At 39.0% G+C, this 26,667-nt stretch overlaps 1 protein-coding gene across 1 annotated transcript; it reads right to left on the reverse strand.

The window, feature by feature from the left end:
* Positions 1-26,435, reverse strand: MEIOB (meiosis specific with OB-fold). The gene is made up of 14 exons (XM_072417495.1): positions 26,337-26,435; positions 24,991-25,072; positions 20,055-20,112; positions 17,933-18,064; positions 12,356-12,428; positions 10,774-10,969; positions 7,953-8,053; positions 7,680-7,732; positions 7,287-7,382; positions 6,113-6,208; positions 4,918-5,071; positions 3,364-3,550; positions 3,128-3,214; positions 1-212 (listed from the first exon to the last, which is right to left on the reverse strand). The coding sequence occupies exons 1-14, from the start codon at positions 26,345-26,347 to the stop codon at positions 102-104; spliced, it is 1,437 nt and encodes a 478-aa protein (XP_072273596.1). The 5' UTR covers positions 26,348-26,435; the 3' UTR covers positions 1-101.
* Positions 26,436-26,667: the final 232 nt, after the last annotated feature.

Below are 26,667 nucleotides of genomic sequence, written 5' to 3' on the forward strand. Positions count from 1 at the left end.
GACTATAGTTTCTAATGTATGCCATATCGAATGATGTAAATAGATCAGAACTTTTATTAACACTACACACATGTAACAGGCAGTCAGAGTAACCTAAATATTTAGTGATTGCCTTTTTTGAGCATATACTTCATCGCTTCTGCAGGATCTGCTCTCTTGCAGGACAGAACGTTGACACGAAGGCCGTTTTTGGCTTTTGGTGACAAAGAAACCTGAAAAAACAGTAAGGAGAAAGAATTTGTTTAATAAATTATGGTGATGGATAATTCATGGTTTTTGTCTTTATATAAAGATAAAACTGAATTTTTGTCTTTTTAAAGAGAACAGGTTACTTGTGGGCATCTTGTAATGACCTAAATCTTAGTATTGTTTTTTTTTTTTATGTTATTTACTTGCATTCTCTCCCTGTCAGGCTCGAACACCTTTTTATCTCAGAGCTCAGTGATGATAACAGTTACATTTTAAGAAGAAACGACATAAAAAATGAAAAGCCTTTTAAAAGAGAGTCACGTCCTTTCATGCAATATTCACATTTGATCCATAGGCTGAACGTGAATATTGCAGGAGCGAGCCTTGGTCATCTTGGACTCCCAGCACAGTGATACATTCATCTCACTGTGACTCTGCTTTCTCTTCCTATCACCTTTTTCCTTGATAAGAATTATAGGCTGATACCAGGTCAAATTCAAGCACTTACACAGCTTGTATTCTAAGAATCCAGTGACATATAATCTATCTGCTTGGAGTTCAGTATTAAAACCTCAGCAAATGCATCATATAACAAATAGGCAATCAGTATTGCACAAATAAATGAATTGTTGTGTTAACTGACAGTTGCAGCTAGAAAAGTGTCAGCTCTCAGCCAAGAGCTCAGGAAGAGAGCAGGTCCCCTCCGTACAACCTGGCTTAACTGACATGGGCTGTGACAGGGAGAGAATACAAATGAATAAATAACAGCACACACAGCAATTCATTCACAATGACATATTAGGAATGGAGATCGGATCCTGATTCAGGTGCACATTCCTCATGCATTCTGTTCATAAATCTTCAGTTCTGCCACCTAAAAAAATTGGATTTAAATGTGAATGCTGACATAAGGATCTCCAAAAGAAAGTCAACAGCCAGATTTTACAAAGTTTATGTTGAAAAAAAGTTGAGAAAAGTTGAGTTATTCATCCTCGTAGGCAAAATAGTTTTTATATGGCCATTTTAGAAACAAATAGTACTTAGCAGAGTTTAACTTAATCAGTTGCAGCATATTCATATACCATTATAATTCATTAAAGCCTGTAGGTGTGGATGGGCACAGCACATATAACTGCACATTTTGCTTGAAAGATTAATTCTACAGCCAACTGAATTTTTTTTCAACCAAATGTGTTTTGGCCCTTAATGGCCTATTGGTAATCAGAAGCAGTGCCAGTTAACTCATTCCTCCCATTCTTCCCTTAGCTGGCAGTTTTTTTGTGTTTTTTGTCCTAATTTTTATTTTTTAATTTTCATTATTTTTGAACTTTTTTTGAGCATTGCTTTAATGGCAAAATTGGAAGAAAAAAGCCCTTTTTTCATTTGCAGATAACTTTGCCCATTTAGAGTCATTTTAAGGGACCAATAGAAGGATAGAATGAAATGTATTCTTTTTATTACAGTAAAGCAACTTTTCCCCAAAACTGGTCAAATAAGAAAAGTGATTGTTCCATTTTTACTATCTATAGTTTAGAAAATATTTTTATATTCATTTCATACAGAGCTTTCTTTTGATAAAACATGTTTTATTTTTTTAATTTAGGATAGGGGAGCAACACTAATGTATGACGTGTGAGCGCTACTATGTCCTGGAGTACTGTTAGCCCAGTCTGCATGATGACATTCCCCATGGGCTCATGTAAATGACACACTGGGCTCACAGGAAATTGGCAAAATGTCATTTTGCCTGAAGGGGACCACCTGCACTTGACTGAGGAAGAAGCCAGGAATAGCCCCCAAAGGTCCCAGGTCCTTTCAGTATCTGGTCTTTGGTGCTGCAATAGGGCGAAGATAAAATGAGTATATGGGGGTCAGGGGATGTACTTCCCAGGGGCATTGCCAAAGTGCCCTTCATGGACAAGGTGCCAGTGTGGTTGATTTATTAAAAATACTTTAGGTTTTTAATTTACTCAAGTAAAAGTGAGAAGTGAGTTCTTACTCAAGGGATACTTCCTGCAAGTTAACAATTACCTCTGCTTTTATTTGCTACTGAAGCCATTAATTAATGTGCAAGCAAAACTCTGGATTTGTACATTTGCATATGATTGGGCTTGGAAAATGGAATTTCACCTCTTTGCTAAGTGCACTGCCTGGACATCATTAGTAAATCATCCTAATTGTCTTTTTCAAGTAGAACTAAACCCCACTATACTCACCTGTCCTTGTTATGTTGCATGGCGCCATCATCTTCTTCTTTTCCATGTTGCGATCTTCGGCCATCTTGATTGGCCAGAATGACATAACTCCCAAACAGGTGCGTAGGGGTTCATTCAGTCCTGGCAAGAGCAGGGGCAGTTGGGATTGCTGAGTGTTCTGGCAACAGGTCATCGGACGAGAATCTGATGTGTGTACAGTGCTCGTTTGATGTTGTTTGTGGATCCGACTTCGCGGATCCACGAATGCTGAATGATCGTAATACACGTGAAGGGGAGAAAGCGCAGCGGGGTGCCGCTATGTTTTTCTTCCCTTTCCATAGAGCAGAACGGCGCTGTATGTACAGCTCACGTTCAGTCTTTTGTCCTTGGAAAGATCCTTTCCAACGACAATTATTGAATGTGTGTACGTAGCCTAAAACCTACAAAGAGAAATTGTATCAATACCTGTGCAGTAGCAGTTCCACACTCTTGTCTTCCTCTCCCGTCACGGTCGACTCCTTTTTTTTTTTTTTTTGCAAAGGTAATTTTTAATAATATCCAATTATAAAATGGCGTGTATAGCGATAATCTATATATCATATACAGTTTTAATGAAAATGAAGTTTTCCTTTAAACCATTATCCTGCTTTTCCATTAAACCAGCATTTTCCTTTAAGTGATTTGTAGCAATAAGACCGGTGTTAAGAATCCTGGAGGTGACAAGTCTATCTGAGATTTCTCACCTTCACATAGATCTTGAAGCGCTCCAGCACAAAATTCCATTTCAGGGATGTCTTCTGGTCTTCTGTTAAATTGAAAAATCCATCTACCTAAATCAAACACATGGAAATGCGCCATGAAAAATCATTATGACTTGTGCGGCGAGGAAACGGTGGTGATTACTCTTCCTGGCAAGGAATTAGAAGTGATGTATTGTGCGGCATCATTTGAAATGTAAAATAAGTGAAGAGATACTTGCCGTGCATGATAATGTATCCTCGGCCACCTTGTCTGATAGGTTACAGGACAGAGTCCCGGTGTGATCGCTGATATCCATCAGCAGATCCAGACTTGGAAGGGCAGATTTAGGGTCCAGGGACATCTCATTGCAGAAGGCGTAGTTACACCCTTCTGATGGATCCTTGATGAAGTAATGGCAACGGGAGCTGAACAAAGAATTATATCATGAAATATTTCTTGTTGCAAGGAGGATTTAAACTTTACGATACAATACACCATGAAAATCTGTTTGCAGATATATAAAAATATGTAAAATAACATAAATTAAATTCCTATCTAGGAAAGGTTTGTGAAATAATATTCTGTATTTCTGACTTTTAAGTGTGCACAGCTGCGCCTGACATTACAGCCCTGATTAGCTGTAGAGAAGACCACATTTTCTGCTCTTAAGTAACATTTAAATATCTTGTCCCTCCCTTAGCCTGTGAGTGGACAGTGAAAGGAGAAGCAGCAGACTGAAGAGCTCATCTCTTGCCTATATCTCCTATCAACATGTTCCTTGTTAGCACAGTGTATGGGCTACCTGTGCTGCTCCCACCAGTGAGAGGCTGATACCAAATCATATTGTAGGTACATAGATGTAAATATTTGCATGATGTGTAATTTATATCTGCTGACTTCAACTTTATTATAATGTTATATTTACTTAAGAAGTGACACAAGTCAGTTCATTGTCCTTTCATTTATCTCTATTCCGATTTTAGGCACTGGTAAGTTCCTAATGCCAGTAAAAAAAAACAAAAATAGAAAATATTAAAATTTATTTTATCTTGCACTATCCACTTTCATTTTGGAGCTTTTCCTGTTGTATATCAGTCCCACCACTCCAGGCCTTCTGTGCATTACCTGCAAGATGCATGACAGGAGCCTAGGGATACTCTAAGAGGAATTCCTTACTTGTGGCATTGTGTAGGAGCTCTGGTAAATTAGGGAATGGGTAAGATTGAGGGATTTTGTACTTGGGGCTACTACTTTGCTCATAATTGAAGATCAGTGCCAGTGCTGGGAGTGGGGGGTGAAGACTTGAGAAAAAGAAATGGGTCTAGGGCAGGGGTCTGCAACCTGCGGCTCCGGAGCCGCATGCGGCTCTTCAGCCTCCTTGTTGTGGCTCCCTTCGGCTGCCGCTTTTGATAGTAAAGGTTGCTGACCCCTGGTCTAGGGAATAAGGTTCTCTCTTGGTAAAGGATTTAGGCCTGAGTAAAGAGGCAAAAGTTAGTGTTGGAAAGGCGGACTTTTGCATATGTTGGGGAGGGGAATTGTATTTAGAGGGGGAATTAATCGTGCATGGAGGGTTTATTCTTGTAATCATTGATCTTTTCCATGTTTTTCTGCTAGACTTCCACCTCTCTAGGGTTGCAAACCCCAGGTTTGGACCATCAATTCCAATACCCACTCACCTGAAAAGCTGACTTTCTTTCTGTAATGGTTTTAAATACCAAGACTACCAATATATAAGCATGATCATGTAATAAAAATATCAAACTTTGAATGCATTCTGAAACTCTAAACTTACCATCTAGTTCGAACAATTTTGTTAACGTTCTCATCAACATTCAGCAAGGAAATAAACGCAAATACAATGCAGTACAAAGGATTCCTTTTATCTGCAGCAAGTGAAACCGTATCCATTATCTGCTGCACTGTGTACACATCTTTGATTGTCTCCACTAAAAGAAAACGGGACTCTGTTAGGGTATTTTTCTTCAAATTAAGACTAACTCTATGCAACAAGAAGATTCAGTTACTTGTCACTTCTATACAGGAAACATTTATCAGAAATTTAACAACTGGTAATCCCTCACCTCATCCAGGCTAAGATAAGGTAAACATACAGTTATAGAATGGTCCCGTGTGGAAAAAGGTAGCCAGGGGACGTTCAATAACTCATTACAGTAGTTTAACCATGAAACACATGAAAATGGAAAATATAAATTAGAACTCATGTGTCACTTTTAGCATTTTAGCTGTCAACCCAGTACTTAATCTAACATTTTTTCCCAGGTTTCGCATTAAGTTCGTGTTTTGGGAGCGTTCATATGGGCTTTAATAAAAGGTGTTTGAAAAGCATTTTACCTTAACTGTAGTAAAATGGTAAAACTACCATTACTATGGGTCTTCGCCAACAGATTAAATGCTATTTCTTATATTGGGTACCTTTAGAAAGCACATTTATACCTTACCACTTGTTCCTTTGGCAGCAATAACTCTCCTCTTCCCTGTGAAGCTCTGTGTTGAACGAGCATTTGCAATGCAAGACTGCTGTTTCTGCATTATGAGTAGATTTATCAGAGTGCCTGCGACTGAATCAGTTCTGGAAAGGAACCAGCCACATGTAGAGAAGGCCCACAGGTGTGAGGGGCTGGGGAGGTGCACAGTGTGCCACTGCACTAGGACCCCAGATCCTACACAGCCAACAGGGTGCCCAACAGGGGTATCCCTTCAGTCCAACTGGGGGCCCATCATTGGGTAGGGCTGCCAATAGTAGTTAAAACTTAGTGCCCAAAACAAAAATGAGCATTTAATAATGTAGGGGGTTTGAAAAAAAGATAGTGGTTTGCACACATGGGGACTTCATCATCTCTAAATAGGATTCCTTTGCACAAAACACCTACAGCAGTCACAAGTGTCGCTGTGAAAAGAACAGTATCTAAACTGGATTGCTATTAAGTATAAAATGTTTATATTAGAGAATTGTCTTATTTACTTACAATTTACTGACTCTGTTTCCTCGCTGGCTTCCACAAAGGCTTCATTCACAGCGCATTCTCTTGCATAGTTCAATAAGTCATGTGCTTGTGGTATATCTTATTAAAAATAAAAATGTAATAAGTAATAAAATAAAAAAATTAGGTAAGTTGGAGGAGGGGGGGGGGGGGGGTAGCACTTTGGCCTTTGCAGCGCCAGGTCCCAGGTTGGAATCTTGGCCAGGATACTATCTGCATAGAGTTTGCAGGTTCTCCCTCTGTGTACATGGGGGTACTCCGGTTTCCTCCCACATTCCAAAAACATGCAGTTAGGGTAATAGGCTTCCCCAAATTGACTTTAGACTGTATTAAAAGACATATGTATAGCACTGCGTAATATTTTGGCACTATATAAATCCTGTTTATTATTATTAATAATATTATTATTATTATTAATAATAATAATAATAATAATAATAATATGACTGAGGTAGGGACATTAGATTGTGAGCACAGCTAGTAATATGACTATGGACTTTGTAAAGCACTGGGTAATACATTGGCACTATAAAAATACAAGGTAAAAATATTCTTTTATTTTAAAATAATAAAAATGTAATGTATGATGCAGTCCAAAATTAAAACCACAGTTTTTATGCTTTGTGGACCCCCTTTTCTGTTTTATTTTTTACTACTGCTAATCCTTTCAGTAAAATTTGTTTTTTCACTTTCCTTTAATAAGTAAATTCGGTGTTAATTTTAAAGTTAAATGGATCACTTTATTTAGAATTTTCTCAACCTTGTTTCTCATAACTTTGAATCCCACTATATTTTCTTCAGCCAAGTCAGTGCCACATTGTATACCAGTATTTTTTTTATGATTGCACACTGGAGATTATTCTGGAATATGTTTTTATTTCTATGTTCTTAAAATTGTTGAATAAAAAAGTAAATATAAAAAACAAAAATTTCAAAATGTCAAAAAAACAAAAATGGATCACCTTGGCTACACAGCTGCCTATTTGCAAGTAATAATTTTCTGTTACAGGGTGAGATCAGAAAAATAAAAACAGCCAGATGACTGAGAAGCAAAGGAATGATAAACTGCTGCAAGAGCCACTTTTAACATGAACCTGTTGCTTTGCTGAGCATGGTTCACTTTAAATGCTAGTTTAAGTCACAATCTATCATTGCTTACCTGGATTGGGGGTGAAGATGGTTTTCGACACTACAGTTGCAATCATTGAATTGCGAAATGAGTCGTAATTTATGCGTACCTCTGATGCAAATAAAACTAAGTGTAATAAAAGGTAAACATAGTTATTAGTTACATGATAACATTTCACCTCATGTAGATTATGTTGTAAATTTAGTCAACTAGAAATCTAGTCACATTTTATTTACTGGTCCCAAACAATTTAAAAGATCGTCAGGATGGCAAAAAATGTCCTCCTCCTCCCTATCATATATGGAATATAATGCTAATAATATATAAAACACATAACAGCAACATGTTTACCTATCTCCACTGATGTAAAGAAGGCGGCATTCAATTCCAAAAACAAAATGTAAAACAAGTAAGACAGACTACCTGTTTCTCTTGGCGTCCAGCTTTGTGCCAGCTGAATGGATTCATTATCCCACCTAAAGTTCAACAGAGAAATCATTTTTTATTTTCAACAACATTCACTGGTTTTATTAAATGCTATAAAATTGCTAAAAATGTAGAAATGAAATGATCTGTACTTTACACATCCCATGATTTAGTCACTTGTTTTCATTTCATTATGGCAATTACACAATATTGAATTTACAAACCTTGCCAGGATGTGAAAATGAAATGCATGTAGTAATCTACACTTACCAAATCATTGAAAATGAATCAACTGAGTTGTCAAACAGCTTGATCTCACACCTCTGGCCTGCTCTTTTGTCGGAAGTAGTAAAAGACTTTATGTCTCCAACCTAGAGAAAATGATACAGGACATCTGTAAAATGACAACTATATTTTCCATTAATACAAGTAATAAAGGTGCAAACCTTTGTGGATAACAGATCATCACACCTATCTGAGCTTGTTGGACATCCCATGCCCATATGGGCATACCATACCACCGCTCTTCTGGGAAAACTTCTCAAAGTATTTTGGAAAGCATATATGGGGACTGGTGCCAAGTTAGAGAACATTTGTGAGGTCAAGTAATGATGGTAAACTAGAAGATTTGGCTTGTGATCTACATTATAATTCATCCCAAAGGTGTTTAGTAGGGTTGAGGTCAGAGCTCTGTACAGGTCACTTGAGTTCGTCCAAACCCATCAAATCATGTCAACATGGAGCTGGTACACCGGGGCACAATCATGCTGGAACAGAAAAGAGCCTCATCAAACTCCTACCACAACTTTTAAAATCAAGGCAAACAGTGGGGGTTTTTAAGGCTAATAGTATTTTATTGTGTTGTGTGGTTCAAACACAATACAGATTACATGACAAATCTTACAGCAGTATAAATGTGGCCATAACCATGGCCCTAAACAGTTCACAATTAGTATATATCTGATTAGTGGGCCAAAATTGTCCCAACAGTCCAGTAACAGTAACTGTGTAACCGCTATACCCAACGCATTTCGCCAGATAGCCTTCCTGAGAGGTAATTGCATGTTTTCAAACGCATGTAATATAATGTTCCACACTACAGTGATATATACAAAAACTTATGAGCCCCGTCAGAGATGTGACAATGGGGGTTCTTATATGGTTATGATCTGGTATACTGGAGGTTAGAGAGGAGAGGACGGCAGTCGCAGCCTCTCCTGCTAGGTATAACATGAAAGATTTTTATATATCACTGTAGCGTGGAACATTATATTATATGCATTTGCAAACGTGGGACTACTCTGAGGAAGCTTATTGATGAGACGCATCAGGTACGACAGTTATACGTATGCAAACTGTTCACCTAAATGGCTGTTACCGGACTGTTGGGACAATTTTGGCCCATTATTCAGATATGTACTAGCTGTGAACTGTTTAGTGCCATGGTTATGGCCACATTTATATTTAATCTTGGTTATGCTGTAAGATTTGTCATGTAATCTGTATTGTGTTTTGGGAAACTATAAACAATACAATACTATGTACCTTAAAAACCCCACTGTTTGCTTTGTTTTCACTATTTACTTCATTTTTGGGGTTGGCAGATACCCACTGAGGTTTCTAAAAAACAAAACTTTGACACCATTACTATACCAGTTAGTTATTTGTCCTACCACAACTGTCTAAAATGTCTTTGCAGGCTGTTGTCATTTCTGCACTTAATATGAAATACCTGAACCTAAATATTACGAGGGATGTTCACATACTTTTTAACCATTTTGTTTCGTAAAATGCCACCATAACTTATCAAATAAAAGGCCCACTTTCATTTATTTATTTCCTTTGATGTGGATGACCTCAAATATTTTAGTTTTTTTTATTGTTTTCTTTTTATTTAAAAAAATGAAAAATTAACCAACCAGCTTTTCTATTCTTTTTCTATTCTATTAGGAATGAAAAATAACTATATGAGACACCAAACACATTGGGCCTAATTTATGACAGATTTCCAAACCTGGAGACGATAGACTATCATGGGAGAACCTGCATGGTCCAGCAAACCTGAAATTAATTTTTGAAAATCATTTGCTATGAATGATGGCAAATGTTTTTAATCCTGTACCAGATCCATCCTAGGATTTCTGTATCACCGGGGTTCTTCCATGAAAATCTATGTTTTCCATTCTTGGAGAGCTTTATTAAATCAGGCCCATTGATTTACCAGGGGAATACAGGTAATGATGCATATGAACATCTTAAAGAGGATTTTGACTTTTAAACTACCTAAGCTTTACTGCTTACCTCCCTATCCCCTTCTATACCATGCTATGTGACCTATACCCTAAAATGGCAGACAACCCTGCTACTCTGGTGCTGCCCCTCTGTGACTCATCATTCTTTGATCCAGTGCCAGTTCTCTCCCAGGATTAAATGATGCTCATTGTCATCTAGCCCACTTCCTGTGGCCCAGAACCTCAACCTGGGACAGAACAGTGCTCACAATACCAGAAATAGGATTATTATTATTATTGTTGTTATTAATAATAATAAACAGGATTTATATAGCACCAACATATTTCAGAGCGCTGTACATTAAATTGGGGTTCGAAATGACAGACAGATACAGAAGACTGTGCCCCGAAGAGCTTACAATCAAGTATTGCTTAGTGCTGCCACTGGGTGAGTACAGGGAGGACCTGTGAAGTCAGCGGAATTGTATGCAGAGATCAGGATTGATTGAAATTTAATTATGTATGCAATTATAAAAATGATAGAAGTTGGGGGTTCAGCAAGGCGACATATGATCTACACATAAAAGATGGGGTTGGGTTTTAAAGCACACCATGCACAATGTTAATTTAGTAATCAACAATAAAACAGAATTGGATAGAGTTTTGCCAACTAGTGATGCAAGGAATGACAAATGTACTATTAAAATATCCTACCCATACTGAGATATGACAGGATTATGTGTCAAGGGAATAAAACCCCACTCTGGTTTACAAGTGAGATTGTTATATTTTGTTATTTTGTAAACTATTCTATAATCTGGTTCCCCTGACTGCACATAATATTTGTGCTAATAACATACCTGTCTTACTGCTGCAAGGATGTTAATAACTTCCTTATTCAGGCTTTGTCCATTAGCAACAATGTCTTCCAGTGAATAGTAATCATGTGGACACTGAGTCGGGATATGCAGTAAAGACAGCAGAGAGTCATCGGTATCTCGCTTAGAACAAATCTTCACCACAGAATGGACTTCACTGATGAGCAGCTTGTAGCAACTGAAAGGTATATATGCAGGCAGATAGAACTGTTATATTTTTAGTTATTTATATTTAGTTGTTAAACTTAATTTTTGAAACAATAAACATAATAATTACGTGTATGGTCACATTAGTTTCCTGTTGACATTGTGTACTGAGCCTGAGTAATATGTGCCCATGTTCTAAATCTGGGCAGTGGGACTAATTTATTAAAGCTCCCCAAGAATGGAGTGGATACACTTTCATCAGTGATGCTGGGTGATCCTGCAAACCTGGGATGGTTCTGGTCCAAGATTGAAAACATTTGCTAACAAATAGCAAATGAAATCCATTGCAGGTTTGCTGAACCACCCAGGTTCACTGATGAAAGTGTATCCTCTCCAGCCTTGGAGAGCTTTAATAAATCAGGCCCAATAACTCTAAATCAGAACTGTGGCATGCAACACTTACTTATAGGAGCATATTTACTTACCTTTTTCTTTTAATGCCCGTTTAAAATGTACAAATAATTGTTGACTGAGCATCAATGTGCATTGCAGTAACGTGCTAATGAAGAGTTTTTCACAGCACATTGCACTAGAAATATGTGAATGGAGTATCTGAATTCAGCCTGCTTTCAGTCTCTTACAGCTGAGCTCTAAATGATAGAGGGAGAAGATCAAGAATCCAAAAAAGTTTGTTGCAGTGCAAGGAAGAAAGAGAGAAACAACACAGAGAAATGATTTTTCTCATTTAACTGCCCAGTCACAGGTCAAAAGAAGGGCATGACCTATATGTGATAGTGAAACTGCAGCGGAGCTTCCTGGTAGGTTGGACTGTATAAGTTATTAGAACTAGATAGAGAGATACAAATTCTTTGGCAGGTAGAACAGTATTTAATATTGTTATTATTAATATTATTAATAATATTAATAATACAAAACAGTATTTATATAGTGCCAACATATTACATAGCTCTGTACATTAAATAGGGGTTGCAAATGACAGACGGGGAGGAGAGTGCACTGCCCCGAAGAGCTTACAATCTAAGAGGTGGGGGAAAGTATATATACAATATATATATATATATATATAAATGTGTTTGTGTGTGTGTGTAGATAGACATATATTATCTGTGTATTTACATTTTTGCCTTTTGTTTAGCCTTAATATGTAGACAAAACATCCAGATCCCTTTGTAACTGCCTTTCTGAAAAAAGACAAATTGGACAGAACTGCTCCTGAAAGCTTGCATTAATCAGAAAGCTGAAAAAGGGGATGATGTAAACAGCATGGCTGTCATGTTCCTAAATACATGTAAAGAGACAATCATCACATGTTTCCAATCTCTACCACTCTATAGATTGTTGTTAAACCTTAATAACCCCTGAAAGAATGGAATGTTGTAAGTAAGTTTATACTAACCCCGGTGTTGAAGGATTAAATTTTTCTTCTTTCTCCAGGTCTTTTGTTTGCACAAGAGGATTTTCAATCATAACTAAAAAGAAATAAAAGTCATTGTTTGGAAGCCTGTGCAGTGCCTTAAAATGATGAATACAGATAATTAAAATACAAAACAGACATGTAACAGATGTCCTCATTATGGACAGAAAGTAAAAAAAAGGTTTAAACTATAAAAGCAAAAAAAAAAGAAATGACTGCTGTAAGCACCTCTGTCAGTATATTAGTTTGTCCCAGCTCCTGTTACTTGTGCTGGACTGCTTGGTCTGCATACAAGGATGTTACAAATATAATAAAAAGTAATATAACATAAAGAAGGAATTTCTATTCTGAATATTACCATTACTTATTATTATTGGCCCAGTATGGTTACAAGAATACAACTGTATTTGCTAGAGTCAGCCTTTAAAGCTAAATTTTAGACAAACAGCCAAACAGAGAGATGCAGAACATATGTAGTGCCAGGGGGATTGGTTTAGCTGACATTCACTTCTGAGATTTACATAGCTTTGCCACATGGCATATTCATGTCTGGAACTGTAGGAGACCTGATTTTTCACTGATGCAGTCTGTTTATTTTTTTTTTTTAGTGAAACACCCTTTTTTAGTAAAAAAAAAAAAAAAAAGTGCAGCACCTTCCCATTCTGTCTTGATTGCTGCAGCGAATGGGAGTGCAAAGTCTCCCGGGATACCTACTTCACCCATCCCAGGAGGCTCTTGGCTGCTCCTTTTGCACATGCCCTTTCATCAATGGGAAAAAATGCCCATCTCATGCATGCGCAGTGCGAGATCGGGTGATGCAGGAAAAAGAACCCGGGAGAAGAGAGTAGAAGACAACGTGGAACCCACGCAAACAAAGAGACCTCCCAATGGGTAGATGGATTTGCAGGATTAAAGGTAAGTGTGTTTTTTTTATTTTGGGTTTAGTTCCGCTTTAAGAATACACAATCAAGCAGTTCATTATTGCAGAACGGTACTGGTGATGTTCCTTTTGTAATATTCTCTCCTACCTGCCTGATTGCTGTGTGTTTCTGCAAAAAAAGCTGAACTGCACATGTGCAGTATCAGCTATGTTTGCCAGGATACCCAGCATTCCCAGATTCTTCTGCGCATGCTGGGAATAAACTCCTGCGCACCGTCATCCCGGCCTGACCAACCAAGATGGAAAAAGATTGTCTACCTGAAGAAGAAGATGGCGCCCTGCTAGGAAAAGTGATAGGTGAGTAACATGGGTTTAGTTTTACTTTGAATGACACTCCCAGGTTGTGTCTCTCCCCAAGCATGTCCCTAGGCACTCAAAGGAGAAGAATCAGACTGCCAATTTGCTATTTTCTTCTATTAGCATGTTACAATGTTTTGTAAACACACGTGCATGCACCATACCTGTTTGAATCCCATTCGCGTACTTCCATCCTCCATTCTAAATTCTGCCATATAGGCGTTTGCAAGAGAATGATATCAGGGTTAGCACTCTGGCCTTTGCAGTGCTGGGGTCCAAGTTTCAAATCTTTCCCAGGTTCTCCCTGTGTTTGGGTGGGTTTTCTCCCACATACCAAAAACATGCAGGTAAATTACTTGGCTTCCCCCAGGACTGACCTTGACCTTAGACTATGGTAGACATATGACAATGGTAGGGACATTAGATTGTAAGCCGCTCTGATGGACAGATAGTGACATGACTATGGACTTTGTAAAGTGCTGTGTAATATGTCAGCGCTATAGAAATACAAGGTAATACTTTAAGTACATATGCTACTTACAGAGCTGTGATGATTTCTGTTTTTCATATTGCACTGTAGATTAGCTTTAATGATATCCCAATGCCAATGAAAAAGTATTGGGCATGCAACAGTTCACTTATTTGAAAAAGTAATATGGTTTTCCTGAGTTTGTCAGGGTCTTAATACATGTTTTGATGTAATACCATATTCAGTCCGGGTCTAGCCATGCTGAATAATTAATGGCAAGATTTTAATTAGAAGGCACCGCATGCTGATTCTCTCATGCAGATGACTCAGGAATGGCAGCATGAATTTATCAAGTAAAAGCAATTCCTACATTGTTAAAGTTTGTTGGGGCACACTGTGATCTGGCTTCATAGGAAGAAAAAAATAGAAGTAACACTTTTTTAAATATTTATATTTATGTTGTGAAAAGATTTGATTTTTATTAAAAACTCTTTAAAATTTATTGACAGTATGTTAGATACTAAATTTATTTTAAAGGACATGCTGAAATAAAACAAAGGCAGTCATTCATGACCCCTTATTCTGAAAATACCCGTTCCATGGCTGTCATGCTGATGAAGTGGCTACCACTACTTTATCAGTCACTGACAAAGCTTGCAGTGTGAAGTGCAGATTTGTCTAATCAGCATGTTTGTACAGGATCAGTGCCCTAAAAACGTACACTATGGTTGATTTACTAAATCAGTATAGGGTGTTCACCTAGCAAAGTGAATTATCTATTGCAAAGGATGATTAACTTTGCTTAGCTAATGTGTTAAAAATTCGGTTTGTAAAGAATACAAGAAAAAATAAAAGAATTTTGCCTACAAATGATTGGATGGTAAAACTCAGCAGTGTTTTACCTTATTCACTTATTTCAAGAAAGGAAAAATTCTTTGCAAAGGAAAAAATCATTTTTTTAAGGGAACAGCCTATAGTCCTTTGGAAAATCAACACCGTTGTCTCCCTGACTTTTCTTAACACCCCACCCCGAACCACTGATACACCCCTTACTTGTGCTGCCCCACCACTCCTGCCTTTATCAAAGCCAATGTTAATATTCCCAGTGTAAAGCTACGTACACACTTCCAATTATTATCGTTGGTAAACGAACGATCCTGCACGATATCTGCGAACGATCGTATAGCACCGATCCTGTACATACAGATAACGACACGATTGTTCGCAGATATTGTACACACGATAGATGCGATCGTTTGAACGATACAGGAAGTGAGCGAACGTTCGTTCACCGCGCATGCTCAGACCATGGACGATCAATGAACGACCGTACACACGATAGATGGTCAACGATCGTCATCCGATCCGCCGGTCCGGTCGTTTATTTCCAACGACTATCCTCATTCGTCGGCGTCGTTGGTTACTTTTTTTACGAATGATTTTTGCCCAATCGATCGTTCCTCGTTCGTTCGTCGTTCATTTCCAAGGATAAAAATTTGAAGTGTAAACGCAGCTTAAGTCTGTCCCAAAGACCAACTCTTTTGGTGTCATGGTTATGTGAGGGTCAGATTTATATCTATTTCTCCACCCAGCCCTGCTAGCTTGTGCGGCCCCCCTCTTCTTGCCCAACTCTGTACACGCTCTATTACCTGCCTCCCATGGTCCAATCATCTACACCTTCCCCTTCCAGTACTTTTATGTAGACAACTGGCATTTCCTTCTTCAGCACCGGAGTTCGGCGATCAGTGAACAGGGCTTAGGGAACCCGAACCCCAGAAAACGGAGAGAGGGTGAGCCAGGTACATAAAATAGGCTATGGTCACACTTGCGGTGAGGTTGCTTGCATTTACTGCTTTCTCACACCAGGAACCGCTGCCTCTAGGACAGTGGTTGCCAACCTTGCCGCAGGGAGCTATGTGTCACTCAAAGGGGAAGAAACTTCCCCCAGAATGGCGTCATGATGCCAGAACCCGGCCACTCTCCCATCACAAGTAATGACAGCTTCTCTAGGAAGACGCTAAATGGTAGCACCTCCCTGCAGCAGGTCCATACGGGATTGAATAGGGGCAGTAGCAAGGGGTACTAAACACGCTCACTGCCATGAACAAGTCAATTGTGCAGATGTTGGTTCTTAAAAACCAGAACAGCAGTGCAAGTCTCTGAGCGGCTAGCAAGGTGGCAAGAGCGAAAGCAGGTCTGGACCAAACCTAGTGTCCTCCGCAGCTTCCAACAAACCACTTCATATTCCTTCCTAAATGTACAAAGAACAGTACAGAGGAGAAAGAAATTGTATAGCCAGCAGGATCCCAAGACAAGTCAGGCAGGAGAGAACAGAAGCCAAAGTTAGCAGCAATCAAAGGCCAACGTTTCCTCAAGGAATCATAGCGATGGATCGTAGTTTGAAACATGTTGTGACAGTGCTTTTAAAATAAAACATGAAATCTGTACTTTGGAGTGCTGGTAATTTTGTCTTCTGTTTTCATGAGTTCTACGTGGCGCCATCCGTGGGTGTCACTTCAAGCACCCTTCCACTTTGATAAGGTCTGTTTGGAGTATATTCCTATCACAGACATTGTTAGGTATTGGCAGGGGCTCAGGAGTTGTTCCTAATGATCATGGCACCCTAGGTTGGGTTTTGTGGCAATGCTCAGGGCTAACAATTGGATGCTTAACCTGTGCACTGTATCCTAGAAACCACCTGAAATGGTTTCTTGGCTGCAGCAGAGGTAGGGGTGGAATGGAAGCTTAGAATCAGACTTTCAGGGGTGGATGTCCTAAAAAATTACAAGGTGACTGTGTCTCTTTAAGGCAGGGACAGCCAAGCAAATAACATTTTCACTAGGGGCTCAGCAACGGCAGCCTTCATAGCAGAATATTTTTAAACTTGTTTGCTTTTGCAGACTTCGTCTAATATACTAGTACAGTGGTCGCCAACCTTTTGGACCTCACGAACCTCCAAATTCATAATTTTAAATCCCGTGGACCATTTATTTTAATTTTTTTAAAAAGTTAAATACATTTGTAAAATATTGATCTTCCTAATGGTGCTGGCAAGGACTGTGGAGGCTCTGATTCATTGATCAGCTCATGGTTAATTGAAATATTACTATTGTTACTATTATCATTAGTTACATTATTTTTGGTATTTTTAAAGAAATGTAAAATATTTGTTTGCTTTTTCTCACTCATTATGGGTTTATTGAATTTGAATCTAAGACCAAACATGAAATGATAGTTATCAAAGTCAAACTATTTGATGCCATTAAAGGTCATACTTACCTGAAGGAGCATCTGAGAAATAAACTAATAAAAAAAAACAATCGGATGAGAATCGGTATTGGCGTAGCGGCGTGACTGTTGTAATGGTGTAAACAATACTGAAGCGTACGGCTTGGCAATGGTTGCCCCATACAACTTAACACTACACTGACATCACGCTGCACCTCCCTAGTTTTTCTGTCTCTGGTACAGTTTGTGAATTTAGTTGAATATAAAAGCAAAAATTGTCATTCGGAATATAGGAGTTTATTGGAATATTATTTTTGTTTTAATAATAAAACAGAAAAATTGCAAATAATGTCTAAATTTTTCTGTGGACCACCAAAATTTTCTCCTCAACCACTGTACTAGTACACGGAGGATAAAACTGTAATTGTAGCTGGGGTTAATTTGTAAATTCCTTACATGAAATAGAAAAGGTTCCTGAAATAAGGGTCAATTGGCAGGTGAATTTTGTAGTATTTTTAGTATTTCAAGCAAATATAACCTGACAATCCTGGCATTTTACTGACCTACTTCATGGTTGGAACAAATACGTTGTAGAAGTACAAGTAGTGGTCGTAAATTAACTTACCGCAGTCACCAACACGGAAACTTTCAGAAAGAGATTTAATATACTCCTCTCTCCCCCAACATGACGCATTAATGAAGGCTGATGGAGAATCTCTGATGGTGAAACTGAATGTGTACCTTTCACATCCAAAATCTAAGCAAAATGTAAAAATAGAACCAGTGTTGTTTTCTGTTATAGGTGACATTTCAGTAATTTACTTTCTCATGCTGATACTAGATAAATATTGGCGAGGGAGGACAGGTTTACCATGCAGTGCAAAGCGATGTTGCCCTTTATAGCCACCTCTCCAGGGAAAGTTATTAGCACAGACTCTCGAGAACGCACCCTTACAGAGAGGCAGGGGTGAGGCAGGAATATTACATTTTTTATGCTTTTTGCAGCCTTATTTTTTTTGTTTTTGTGTACGAGTTAAAAGGGGGCATCATTATAATGGAATTTTAGTGCTAGTTTGCTTGTTGTTGTGATGGCCCTGTATCCTAGGTACATTCTGAAGCGGCAAACTTGAACAAGTCTGCAAATCAGGACAGTGAGAGATTAGTCAGGAGACTATGGGTCTGATTTATTAAAGTTCTCCAAGGCTGGTGACACTTTCATCAGTGAAGCTGTGTGATCCAGCAAACCTGGAATGGATTTCCTAAAGTCATTTGCTTTTTGACCAGATCTGTCTAGGTTTGCTGGATCACCCAGCTTCCCTGATGAAAGTGTATCCTCTCCTGCCTTGGAGAGCTTTATTAAAACAGGCCCTATATTAGCATGTTTGTTCTGGGTCAGTATTAAAGCCAGACAGCATAACAGCCAGGTAATTAGTATTTGCTGGTAAGTCATCAATGGCAGCCTCCTCATTTCCTAAAGAAAGGATCAGTAATATGCAAGAAAAAGTCAAACTTTAAAGAGACTCTGTCATTTTCCTGGGATCAGCTGAACAATGCCTAGTGTGAGTCTGCATACCTGTGCATTCCAAAACTGTTTTTCAATATTTGAGATTTAGGGAAATGTCAAATTCCTGCATCCTCTGTTAGTTATTGTAGTTTTTTGCTCTAACCCTCTAGTCCTGTAATGATGAAAGAAATGGAGAATGGAACCTTGGTAAATGGCAGGGGAGAAAGACAATCCCAAAAGTGTCAAATAGTGAAGAATGCCAGACAGGGGCAGAGTTTTCAATGTATTCATTTGCAGGGAGGCATTGTTGAGATGATTCTGGGAAAGACAAAAAAATATACTTTTAAAGATTATTTTTTAAAGTGAAATACAAATATCCATTGACCTTACCCATGTGGACACGGTTCCTATTGACCTTTTCTTGAACCTGGAACCTAAAGTACTGTAGTGTGATGCTTAATTGTTCACATTGGAGGACCAGAGCCAGGGATGCAGTAGGCTGTGGTAATTACCTATTGGCTCATCCCAGATAGGAAATACTGTTTACATTACTTTTAACTTATCTCCTATGGCAAGTGCAAGATTCAATTCATTTGGTAGTCCCATTTAAAAAGCAAAGAAAAAAAAATCTTACCTTGACCTTGACCTACACCTTTTTTGGTTGGCACAGATTATGTTCCTCTGCCTTCTAGTAGAGTTTAGAGCATGATAGCCTCTATTAATGCACTTGCATTGAGTGCGTTCAGGCAGGTTTTTAGGTTTCCAACTCTGCATCTCCTGTGCCACCAGGAAACCTTTTTGGGGGTAATTTGTTTAGGGGCTGCAAAAAAGATGGACCTTACATTTACCATTGCAATGTGGAGGGGGGGGGATTGGCAACGGATAATTGTACTTTGCTTTAAAAAGTGCTGTTTAGCTATGCAACATTATGTATTCCCCGGCAGCTGTCAGTGCAACATTTTCCTATTTCATCAAAAAAAAATTTGCTCTAGTAAATGTAAACACTTCTTTACAAACTTAAATAATGCTATGGTAACTTAAGTCCACAATAATGGCAATGCAACCTCAGGGGAGGTAAATATTACAGATTTTCTCCAAAGAATCAAGTAATTTGTTCGCATGAATTAAAATTAATCATTTGCGCCCATTTAATTCCTCGGGCATAAAGAAAAAACAAGGGAATGAAAATTCTGACTGACACACAGGTCTCCGAGAGCTCAAGAAATAATAAAGGAGGCTTAACTTTTTCGGTCTGGAAATCCTTTGACATCTGTTTTCCCAATTACAATGCCCATTATGCTCTGAAAAATAAAAAAATGGAATGTTGTACACAAATAAAACACAGATGTAGTTAGAAAATTAGATTTCATGGTCTTAAAAGCCACTAGTTAAAGTACCATTTTTTTTTTTTTCTGAATGGTAATTAGGCGGCAAGGTTTGCTCCTCAGCACCCAGTAAATCCGTACAATACCGTTAGGGTTTTTATGGAAACCATTATATACCGCAATGCACAATAGTAGACGTTAGCGGAATGTAACATTAGACTGGCTTTTCTTTTTTTGTTTCTTCTCATCGTGCTTAATCATTAAATTGGACAAACTGACTAAACATCATTGGTGATGGCTTCCTTTAGTGTTTGAATTTCCTGTAGCCGTCTTGTAATTTGTACTTGCATGTGAAGTTTTCACATGACATGCCGAATTATTCCATAACATAAAATTCCCTTGTTAAAAGCTGCAGCCTTGCTACGCATGTATTTAGTGCCATTATATTATTAGGTTTCATTAGGAAAAGCACCAGCGCTTTACTTATATTTGAAGTTCTGTCGTATGGCGGTTGTTAAATGTTGATTTGATAATATATGACTCCATGTAAGACAGGCAAGAGAGGAAAAGCTAAAAGAAACGCTCAGCAGGGTGGAATTTGTATGTCATCCATATGTCACAGCTATTTATCAGTAAAATATATAAAAATATAGAATGATTGTAATAAGCTGGGGCTGGTAAAGAGCAGCCCGGGCCAAAGTTGCTTGTGTGAGCAAGCGTTAAAACTGCTGTCAGGTTTTAATTGGTGTATTTGTACAGATTTCACCTCATTTCATGTCCCCGTGACCAAAAAGTTATAGAAATAAGTTCGCTCTTTAGTGCACCACAATGCATGCATTGCATTAAAAATTTTGATGTTTGAATTTCATGTTTTAAGGTGCTCTGCAAACCCATTTAAAATGAATTAGCTACCTCAATGCAGCACCTTATGCATGATAACATGTTGCAGTAATGTGAGTAATTGAACACATGCATAAAGCAGACCTGTAGTAGGTACCCAGCAGGTCCAATCACTACGGGCTGCTTGCTGAGAACCTTAGCATTAAAATGTGCAGCTTTCATGAAAATAATACCAGCCATGTCATGAAGTTCTTTGCTTGGCTTAGCTCTTCTTGACTTTTTTTTTACCTTGGGGGACCCTTAACAAATCTTTCAGGTCTTCAAGAAAACCCTTACTATAATTTTGTCATGTTCAGAGAACCCCTGCTATCCACAGCTCACAGTATATTAGCATAGTGGTTAATAGGATGAATTCCTCTTACATTGCAGGCCAATGGGAAGAATGTCACCTTTACAGGTAGCAAACATATTTTTGGTGTAACTTAAACTGATTGGAAAAGTACAAAATGCTCATTGTTTAAGGAACCACTAGCAATCTCTGGGAGACCCCTGGTTGATGAACACTGGCTAAGACATTTCTTAATGTCAAGTTTCTGTCTCATTTGTTCTCCAGTGTTGTCATACAGGGTACCACTGGAGGCTATAAGAGGCTGTTTTAGGACATATTACACATATTGTGACCATCAGGAAACTTTCATAGACAAGCAGTCATTGCTAACGTGCAAATTGTATTCAGTTGGCGTTTACGTCTACTTTAAAGCAAATTCATAAAGGATATTTCTTTTCTCTTTTCAGAAGGTCAAAAGTGTAAGTAAATGGTAACTTTTTTTTATGTGTCTGTGTGAAAGATTGACCATTGCTACCAAGACAGGTGAAGATTGCAACTTTTGGGGTGACCCGAACTAGCGATGAGGGAACATCATGCAGTGTAGAGAAATGTTCTGGCAATATTTGTCTAAGATGGGAATTCCTTTCACTTTGCACTTATTTTCTGGTACATCTCTGGGACAGGAAGTGAAGGGAATTCTCACCAGTGGGATACAGACAGTAACAAATAACTTGCTGGACATTTTGACCCTTTTTTTAAAGTTTTGTTTTTGCAAACAATGTAATGCAATCACAGAATATTTCCTAACCCACTTATATAACAAAGGTACCACACCCTGAACTAATTGGGGTGAGGGTAGATATTTGTTAGTCCTGTTTAGAAGAGAAGCAAAGCAAGACTACCTATAGAGGGTATCCCTTGTAAAGAGGGATTTTCAAGCTACCAAGCTCTTAATTAAAAAAGCAATTTTTTATTTTACAAAACATTAAAACATATTATTGTACATATAAATTTGCACATAGATCAGCATATTATTAGCATGGTCTATGTGCAAATTTACGTATATGTTCAATAAGATGTTTTAATGTTTTGTAAAGTAAAAATTTGCTTTTTTAAGAGTTTGGTACGTTGAAAATCTTTCTTTACAAGCAATACCCTCTATAGGTAGTCCTGCTTTGCTTCTCTTCCAAACTGGACTAACAAATAATTACTCATTACCAACAATTTAATGCAGCCCTACTCAACCAGTGTAAAGCCATGCACTTGGTATCCTCCAGAGCTTACTAGAGGTTTTTTGAGTAGAGAGCAGTGGTAGGTTGATTTCCTGCCTTGCAGTTCCTGCATAGTTTCAGCACCATGTTACTTATCAGATCTTAGTTCCTATTGACTGTCAGTTAAAGCAGAACTTTCACTAAAATAAAAAAATTTCACCTACCTTTACCTCAATATATCCACAAACCGAGCCCAGCAAGTCCCACACTGTTCTGGCTTCTCTCTTCTTTCCTTGGGCTCGCTGTTCTGTCCAACACCATCTTCTTTTATTATTATTATTATTATTATTATAAAACAGGATTTATATAGCGCCAGCATATTACACAGTGCTGTACATTAAATAGAGGTTGCAAATGACAAACAGATACAGAAAGACACAGGAGGAAGCGATAACCCTGCCCCAAAGAGCTTACATTCTCTTCTTCAGGGTTTTCCTCATATCACCCAAACTCACAATGCACAGGTGTGTGAGGTGCCTTCCTTTAAATGTAAACAATCCCACTGCGCAGACAGGCAGTATCACTTTTTTTACATTAGAGGAAAGCACGTTATGACACTGCCCATGCCCACAGCTTCCTGGGATACGTACCAGGACACATTTGAGATAGACCCTTATCCCACTGACCATCAATAAATAGAAGTCTTCTCCCACTAACCACTAGAGGTGCTTGACACACAAAACATTTTAGTTTGACTAAGAAATCCAACTGGATTTGTATATTCAGAGCCAAAATTTTGTATTTTTTTTGTATTGTCAATGGCAGGTATAGTACAGCTCAGCCAATCGTGCCTACTATATCTATCAATGACAGGTATAGTGGGGCTCAGTCAATATGGCTGCCAGATGATGACAGCTGTCATTGTCCAGCAACTTACTATTCCTCTCAACAACAAGTATAATAATGTTGATTTAGAACTTGGATTGCTCAAATCTGATGTCGGAATACCTCTGATCTAAGTCAGAAATGACTCTGATTGGAACTACCTGACCACCACCACTGACCACCAATCCAAGGTTGCCTTCTCTTCACCACTTTACAGAGGCACTCATCTAATATTACCAATATTACTAAATATAAATATTCCATATAGACGAGGGGTGGTAAATATAATGAGCCCTGGGTGTTAACTATGCTACATTATTTATTCTTTTTATTTCATATTATACCTATGGTTTCCTAATCATGAGCTTTATATATAATTTGTAACAAGGGCTGGGGTATTTGTGTGTGATGTGTTACTTCCCCCACCTCCTAGATTGTAAGCTCTTCGGGTAAGGGTCAGGGTGCTCTCCTCCTCCAGAGATTGTTTACATTTATAGGAAGACACGTCACACAGCTGTGCATTGCGAGATTGGATGAGGTGGGGAAAACCCAGAAACAGATTGTTAGCTCTTCGGGGTAGGGTTCTCTCCTCCTCCTGTGTCACTGTATCTGTTTGTCATTTGCTATTTAATGTAAAGCCCTGCGTAATATGTTGGCGCTATATAAATCCTGTTTAATAATAATAATAAAATGTAATGGTGGTAGTGGATACTCTCAGAAATCTCAAACCTATTCTTAAGGGTTCTTTGTGTGTTGAGAAAGCCTGCTTTAAAGTGAACCTGTCTACACAATGCTCAGGCTGCCAAAAAACAGACTCTGTATTTACCTTTCCGGTCTTAAACTCTCACATCTGCTGTAGGTCATGAAATAAATATCTGAAACTTGTTGTATATGTGAAAGATGCCCCATGCTAGATCTAGTTTACAATAAAAGTTTTACACACATGACTAGGATAAAATCTGGAACCAAACACTGAGAACAAGTTAAAATGTCTAAACAATTCAGGAGGAATAAAATCTCCCAAGAGAGGTCTTGTTTATGATATGCCATTTTGTAGCAGACACACACAGTAGGGTTCAGCTTATTTCCACGTCCTTTAACCTTACCAAGCACAGAAAAAAAATTAAACAAGCCAAGGGGGGGTTTATTGGAGCCGCAGCGCACAACTGTTGAGGCAAATTGCTCGGGACAGCTAGAACTGCTCAAATGTTGCCGTCAAGAATGGAAAATACCAGACGTCCTTCGCTACATTATGATTTTTACTCTGCTGAGTCCCAGCAATTATCTATTCAGCCTGCAATCAAGCAGATACAAAAGGGTCTCTCATACGCAGTGACAAAGGCTTGGCTAGCGCCTAAGTGTTGGGCCGGGTACCATGACACATCCCTGGACAGCACCCGCGGCATCGGTTTTCATCCCCTGCAGTGTAAATAAAGAACAGCAACAATCAGAGTATTGTGGTTACAGAAACACTGGTATCGCTGCAGGGAAACGTGGTGACAATGCGACAATGAGGTCGTTTGTGGTACAGGCTGAGGCGGATGGGACGTGGCTGGTCCCGACCGCGATAACAAAGTCACTGATACTTACTGGGCGAGAGAGATTAGGGTGCAGGTCGGAAATGTTGACAAAAGCTTGCCGGAAGGTGCTCGACGCCATCCTCCAACACGATCTGATAGGGAAATTACAAAAGGTATACATTTAGGAAGCATGAAAAGGAACATAAAGGGAATTCACTTACAGTCCTTGTGTCAACTTTATTTTAATATTTTATGACATTTTTTAAGGTTTTTCATGAAAGATTTGTAGGTGTTCTTGTTCATGGCTGTCAGGATATCAGACATTGCATTCTTGCTAAATGTTTGCTGCTAAAGACTACAATGGGACACCATGCACTTTCCAACTTGCATGTCCTATGTAGGCCAAGGGCATGCCCCATTTCGCACAAGACTTTAAACCAGAGGGTCCTTCCAGCAAAACTTTGGATGGACCCACTTTGAATATGCCCTCGGTCTTACCCCCCTCCATGGCCTGTGGGCAGGGGCTCCCTATGATATGGGGGCTAACAGTGTCTCCTACTTGCCAGGAGTTCAGTCGCTGCAAGTTACTGTCTTCATATATTCCTTTCATCAACTCCATTGCTGTCCAATGACAGTAGTTCTTACCTACCAGACGCCCTCCCAACGTTCGATAGATTAATTTTCAATTAATAAGGTATTACTTCTTGATGAACCATGTAGCTAGGAGTAGGGATGCATCAAACCTAAAGGGGGGCTAAGTTATGGGTTGGGTCCCACACCGCTCTATGATTCTCTGCCTGCATGAGCAGCTGCATCTTTTCCTCTACTTCTCCTTCACTGATTGGACAAGAGATGAGAAGGGGAAGAGAGGATGTGAGGACTTAAGCCTGCAGCTACCAATGTTGGCAGGAAACTTGCAGCTCCCTATCTCACCTGCTGGTGGCACTGTGGTTTAGCACACCTAAGCAGCAAGCCGACTGCTGGTTGCCCGTGGAAGCACATGCATTGCATGCTGAATGCTAAACCACAGTGCCACCAGCAGGTGATATAGGGAGCTGCAGGTTTCCTGACAGACTTCTCCCTACAATTAAGGGACAGTCTTATGGCGGGAGGTCTGTGAGATTCTCTGCACAAATACATAACAGACATTGTTCTTTATTCATGTCTGTGTCCACATTGCAGTCAAATGTGGCTTGTCACTTCTTGACCTGACAGGCTTCAGAATTTATTGACAGGTGCATTTGACCTGCAGCTGATTTTCCTCTCATCTGTATTTTACCTACTTCAAGTTTTGTATTTCTATGGATTTGTATGGGAAAATAAAAGGTCTCAACACAGGCAGCCACTGATATTTCTGGGGCACATAACTGTCTGTGTCCATTGTTAGTGAACATGTCCCCTGTACAGACACCTCACCTATTCCACATAAAATGTCTGACTGACAAGAAATGTCTTCTGACTCCACCCTTCCCTGTGTGACAGAATTCTCCTCAGGAGTGACTACTTGCTGGGACCTCTGCAGGAGTGTCATGTGACCTTACTAGCCTTTAACCTCCCTTAGGCCCTCCCAGCTTTTCAGCAGTTGTCATGTGACCCAGCTATCCAGTACAGCCTTCTCAGACCCTCCCACTTTCATCACCTGACTGTCCTCTAATATCCCTTAGGCCCCCCGACTTATTGTCATGTGAGCCAGCTTTCCCGTACAACCTGCCGAAGACCCTTCCACTAATTCAGCAATTGTCATGTG

The sequence above is a fragment of the Pyxicephalus adspersus genome, chromosome 7, assembly GCF_032062135.1.
Source record: "Pyxicephalus adspersus chromosome 7, UCB_Pads_2.0, whole genome shotgun sequence".
In the NCBI taxonomy this organism is placed as follows: Eukaryota; Metazoa; Chordata; class Amphibia; order Anura; family Pyxicephalidae; genus Pyxicephalus; species Pyxicephalus adspersus.